Genomic DNA, 6000 nt, shown 5'->3' with positions numbered 1-6000 from the left:
GAGCAAGTAGTAGTAAGGTTTGCAGTGACTCCTTTCTTTCCTGAATAACTCAATGCAGTTTCAGAACAATCCTCAAGAAATTCCTGTCCAGCAGCAGTCCTCTACCACAACAGGTGTCTGTCTTTGTTAACAGCTGCAAAGTGGCTGGGAAATGCCTGTGATCAGGCATTAATTCTGTGGATCACCTAACGCTTTCAAGTATTTGGACCCACACTAACATATAGATTCTTCAGAAGTGTATTTAAATAGGAGTTATGTGCTTTAACATGCTTAATCTCCACTAAGGATCTTAAAGGCATACACACCACCAGAATACAGACATAATCATGCAAAAATATGCATATGCCAACACAGGATGCTGTGTCAAGATTTTAGGAGCAATAAACTCAACCATATATCAGCCCAGATTTTAAAAATCCACACCATTTGTTTATTTAGATTGCAGAAAAATATAGGAGCACAACTGGGGAGACAAAGGAAAAAAAAAGCTAAGAAAATAATCTGATAACATCTCTCAAAAAAAAAAAAAACCTCACAGAAGACTGACATACACAGAAGACCATGTATATCTACTGTGATATAGACATATTTTCACCCTACAAAGCTCAAATTGTTGTAAAGTTGTTGGAAGTGCTCATTTTCGCTTGGAATACTTTTAAAATTTGTAAGCTTGAGAAATATTCTAGGTGTTAGCATTTGGACTCTTACTAAAAAGTCAGTGATGCTTTTAACTGATTTCTGGAATATTATCATTTTAGATGTAAACTACTTTTTGGCAGTTAGTAGCGCCTATCTAAATATAATTAAAGTTAGAAGTGCTTCTAAGTGTTTTTTTAGTTATCGATAACTATTGTTAACTGAATATTTGTCAGTAGTTCGGTTTTCTTCCTCTATCAACCACTGAATAAAGAGATCAAGACAATCAGTATTTTCTTTATCTGAAAAAGGTCTACTGAATCAAAAGAGGATATGTCATCTCAAAGACATTTTGTCTTTTAAAAAGTAATGCAAGAAGTTAAAAAGAACAAAATTCATCCAAACCATACATATTCATGTATTATTCAAATGCATAAAGTAAAAGCGAAATACCTTCTTTTAATTTCTTCTCTGTAAGAAGCTTAGCAGTATTACAAGAAACTTTGTATAAGAATTCACAAAGAAATGTAGAATGTGAAGAATCTTCAGAGAAGCCACTTTCAAAACAAGTGCCATAGTTTGGGAAATCTATTAAAAGACAAAGGAGTAAGTAATACACACAACTTCAGTTATATCAGTTATAACCATTTCTCCACGGGTGTTTCAAACTGCCTATCTGTAGATATCTAGCTGCCTATCTGTAGATATGCAGTTGCTCTGTAATCTGTTTACTACAGCACAGATACATCTTATTGATTTACTTTTATAATTGGAGTAAAATTCTTACATATTCATCAAAAAAACATTGGTTCACATTTGTTACGACATTGCCATTGTCTACCGCTGCTTTCCAATGTAATCCAAAACACAGTTTTCTGGTGTACTAAGCTTTTATTTTCATGCCTTATGTAACATACTTCAACAGAATTGTTTCACTTGAGTTATTATCTAGAAGTTTACCACCACTCTGGTAGCAGAAGACGATGATTCGGAGAATCACTGTCAACCTGCAATGACCTCCCTTTCTCTGAAGAGAACAACAAACACTAGCACCAGCACATGGTGATGCTGCTTTGGCTGTACGGCCAAAAGTAGAAAAGACAGAGCCAAGACAAGCAAACTTCTCTCTATAGCCTTAGGACCACTTGAAAGCATAGCAAAAAAAAACCCATAGTTGCATGTTTGTACAGTGACTGAGCTCAACATCGTAGGGTCCAGTGCCTGGCACTTCTGACAGAGCAATGCTCAGGCAAAACTTAAGGCACCATGTTTGCTTTAGGAAGCCTCAAATCATTCCTGCGTTTCCCACTAAAACTTTTGTTGTTCAGCCTATGCAGTGTTACTTTGCAGAGTGGCACAAGACAATGGAAAGCTGGCCCAGGAGTATGTCCACAATGCTGGCTGCGGAACAGCATAGCTAATTTTTTCCAGTGTACTCTACAATTTATTTATTTATTTATTTATAAGAATAGCTTTCTGTTTTCAAGAGCCTCATAACAGTCACACACTGCAACCAGAACTGTTGACTTTCAAGGCCAAAGTTTATCACATGCTCCAAGCTGTGACAGATGTTGTCATCTGAAAAAAAGATAGTTTGCTGGGATAGATCATATTACAGGTTCAAGAAGTGAGTTTTATTTTGGGAGGAGAGTTTGTGAAAAAACAGGTAGGTCTGTGTGCAGTAGGAGTAAATATCAATTTAAATAACGTTTAAGAAAAAACAAAGCCCCAGACAATACTTTAGATACGTGTTAACCGTACACCCATTTTTTCCTGGTAAAATCCTGATAATATTGGCAGAACAGATGACTTTTTTCTTCTGTGTTATAAATAAGGGTATGAGGTCTACGAATTATTACTGGCTTTTTTTTTTTTAAATCCTAAACTTGATGTCTGAGCAAAATAAAAGTTGTACACAATTACATATGCTGCCTACTGAAATACAGTTAACACCATCACAACTCCCCCTCTGCTATACCACTGTTCAACTCAATGCCAATTTTACTTCTGAATTCCTTCCTTCTTTCCCTTTTCCTCAATATAAAATGAGGAGATCAAAACAAAGAGAATATATCCTACCTGAGAACTTATTATGGTACAGGAATTCCATTTGCAGTCTTTGTCCAGCTTTCTTGGCTAATAAGTATGGAGTACTATAAACAGGGTCTCCAGTGGCACACATAGCATCAGCCCCACTAAACAGCAACATCAGAGTTTCTAGCACATCTTGTTTAACTACGGCAGCACACAGGGCCTTATCATGGAGAGGGAAAATAAGAAGTCTGTTTAAATTAGAAAGTTAGTGGTGGCAACAAGTACATGTAATTTAGATGCAAATCCTTTCACATCCAATATAGTTCCCCTGCATTTTCAAAGACCATAAACATTGAGAAGTAGCACGAATCATGAACTATGGTCTGAATCTAGAAAAAAGCAGCAAGAACAAAAAAAGAAAACCCAAAAACATCATCAACCCAAACTCTGCAAGATGTTGCTGCCACAGGTTTCACTTGGGAAGGATAACATGAATTAATACAACTGGAGGGGAAGCTTGTTGTTTATTTATATGAAAAATTCCCCCTCATTTTCCTTCACAGGCTAAACTACTAAAGAAAAAGTCTTATTATTTCAGGCCTTGAAAGTTCAACCAAAGAGACAAGATTTGATGCTTCAATTCTATCATTAGGAAACAGACTGAAATTCATAGGTAGTTTTTCAAAACTATGGTCACAGTCAATAAGGCAACTATTCTTTACGGTATCTTCATACATGATCATCTTCCTTGAGGGTTAAAGATCTCAACGCATCCTAAAACACTGGTCCCCTTTCTCCCCCCCTCCCTCCCCCCCCCCCCCCCCCAAATGTTAGTCCAAAACCTTAAAACCAGGAGCAGGTACACAATTACAGCAATCTATTCCACAACAATTTCTATGATTTAGTATGTATTTAAATTATTTAGTTAATGAATGAGTTTTTCTGAAATGATTAAGGCAGAAGTCACTCAACAGAAGAAGAATACTACTCTAAAATTCAGTTGCTCTAATAAACATATAAGCATCCAGTAGGCACAAGATCACAGGGCAGACCGTTCAGCAAAACTTATTGAATTACTGGGCAATGACCACCTTATTACATGGTAATTTCATGTCTCTATCGAGAATTTGACCATTACAGCCAATATTTTTTTCCAGTAGTTAAATATTAATTGACAGACACCCTTCCCCCTCACCAACAAAAACCAGAAACTTTGGAAAAATCAAGCTTGTAAAACACAGAGCTATTTTCTGTGGTCTGCAGTTACAATATTAAATAAAGTCTCTTGCACAGGTGCTACCAATAAATAGAAAACAATACAAATGTTTTATTTTGCAAAGATATAAAGGGTTCCCCATGAAGCCCAGAAATGTTTCCCAATTCCAATGAAATGCAGAAAACCTAAATTCAAGCTATACAGTGAGATGGTTCTATACTTTGGCTAGAAGTGTTTTAATGACAGCTATTCTTACATGCCCTTATTTTAATTTCTTATGTGTGTAACATACAACTTATAAAATGTATGGAAAATAACACTTCCTTTTGACACAATAACCACTGAACAAATGAGACCTCTCTAGTTCAAACCACAATAACTTTTAAATGTTACTGCCTCCCCATAATCTCTTCATACCCTTTGAGACAATTTGACGCATGCAATTGAATGCATTAACATTGTAAAAATATATGCATTTAAACTCTTCTATATTCATAAACCCTAAACAATGATGACTCCGAAACCAACAGTTCTTAGAAGTCAGTCAAATGGACATCAAAAATTACACAGAAATTGGTAATTATAATTAGCATTTTCCACTTTATACACGTAAAGAATTTGTGTTATTTGTGTAAAAGGAACACTAAGAACACACATTTTTCAACATTAATTTTAGCTTGTTTCATTTCCTGTTAGTTACAAGCTACCATGTAAGTGTGCATGAGCTACTTTCACCATTGGTAATACTGAATCATCTAAGGTACTGGAATGTTAGATGTCAGATATATAAGATATCAAAAACACATAAAGAAGGAATCTAAAGAAGTGAAGTCGGAATTTGCATCCCTAGAGTGTGCATTTGAAGAAGAATAAAGAACTATAGTCATTGATGGCTCTGGAAGACATATCACAGGCACCATATAGGTACCATAACCTTTTACAAAGAAACTAACTGGAAAAACTAGGAAATGAGACATCATGAAATGACTCCTATAAAGGCTCCAAAGCAACCCTTATTCAGCTCTATGAGAATGTCATACAGGATTCTGAATTTTTTTCTCACCAGTTTAACAAGATGACCAAATTGCATACAGATACAATACAGTACAAAAGGTATGGTATGGGCTTACCCATTCTAGTATTACCTTATTCAACTGTTCCTTGGTTTTGTAGGGAAAAGGAGCTTTCCTGAATTTTCCCTCTTTGTATTTGTGTGTAATGAATGCCATCCTTTTTTCTGCAGGGGCATCCATATGCAGCTCTTCATCTGGAGGAAGATTACCTTCCCAAAAACTGTTTGCCCTCTTATTTCCAATGACGATAAAGAGCTGGATGAGGTGCAAATTAAAAAAAAAGCAAAATAGCATGAAGGATATGAAGCTATTCTCTAAATAGTTTTCAGCTGCTGAAAGTTGAAAAAGAAAATTATTAAAGCAAGGAAAATTGCCTGCATGAGATGAAATGGAAGCCTCTCTCAGTCACTGCCTATGGTCATCTATAAATGAATAATAAAGCCTGCAGTCATCATTTACCATCAATAGCAACCAAGCTTTACAAGGCTAACCCGGTATAATATTTCAATAGATATTAGAAAATACTAGTAAAAGGTCAGAAAAGACTAGCATATGTTTTAAAGAAAACACTGATGACACAACCCTCTCTATCAGCACCACTTTTTAACACACCAAGGAACTAAACTGGTAACAAAAAGTTTCCTTTCTTTTCCCCTTGCCAATATCGCCCATCGTGGTTGCTCTCCAAAAGCATTTTCTTTCTTTTTTTTCCCCCAAAAAACTATATGCTTGGAGAAATACTAAGAGAAATTGTACAGATGGTTATCAAAACAAATTAGTATTTTGAATGACAAAAAAATATATTATTCATGAAAACATCAAGTCTACTCTAACAGCAGCATGTTATTTAGCAGCTATATGTTCAGTTTTCTTGTGAGTAAAGCAATAAACAACATAATATTCATACAGTAATTTTCAAGATGGAACAAAGAGTTAGAATATCACAACATACCTCAATAAGTTCATTGCTCCAAATGCTGGCATCCATTTTTAGACTCCGGACCTTTGAATCTCTTGGTCCTAAAGATCTGTGCTGTCCTG

At 35.5% G+C, this 6000-nt stretch overlaps 1 protein-coding gene across 2 annotated transcripts in view; it reads right to left on the bottom strand.

Moving 5' to 3' along the window:
• ARAP2 (ArfGAP with RhoGAP domain, ankyrin repeat and PH domain 2) overlaps positions 1-6000 on the bottom strand; it is a gene marked incomplete at its 3' end in the record, with an annotated part of 127575 nt that overhangs the window by 60018 nt on the left and 61557 nt on the right. For both annotated transcript variants that reach the window (XM_082316375.1, XM_082316376.1), the window contains exons 13-16: positions 5912-5997; positions 5032-5214; positions 2716-2890; positions 1090-1224 (exon numbers count right to left, since the gene is read on the bottom strand). In XM_082316375.1, the coding sequence (XP_082172501.1) occupies positions 1090-1224; positions 2716-2890; positions 5032-5214; positions 5912-5997 (579 nt within the window). The remainder of the gene's footprint in view (positions 1-1089; positions 1225-2715; positions 2891-5031; positions 5215-5911; positions 5998-6000) is intronic.

Source organism: Platalea leucorodia (assembly GCF_965183815.1).
Source record: "Platalea leucorodia genome assembly, chromosome: 6".
NCBI lineage: Eukaryota > Metazoa > Chordata > Aves > Pelecaniformes > Threskiornithidae > Platalea > Platalea leucorodia.
The sequence above is the reverse complement of the archived record's forward strand: the minus strand, read 5'-3'. Positions and strand labels throughout refer to the sequence as shown.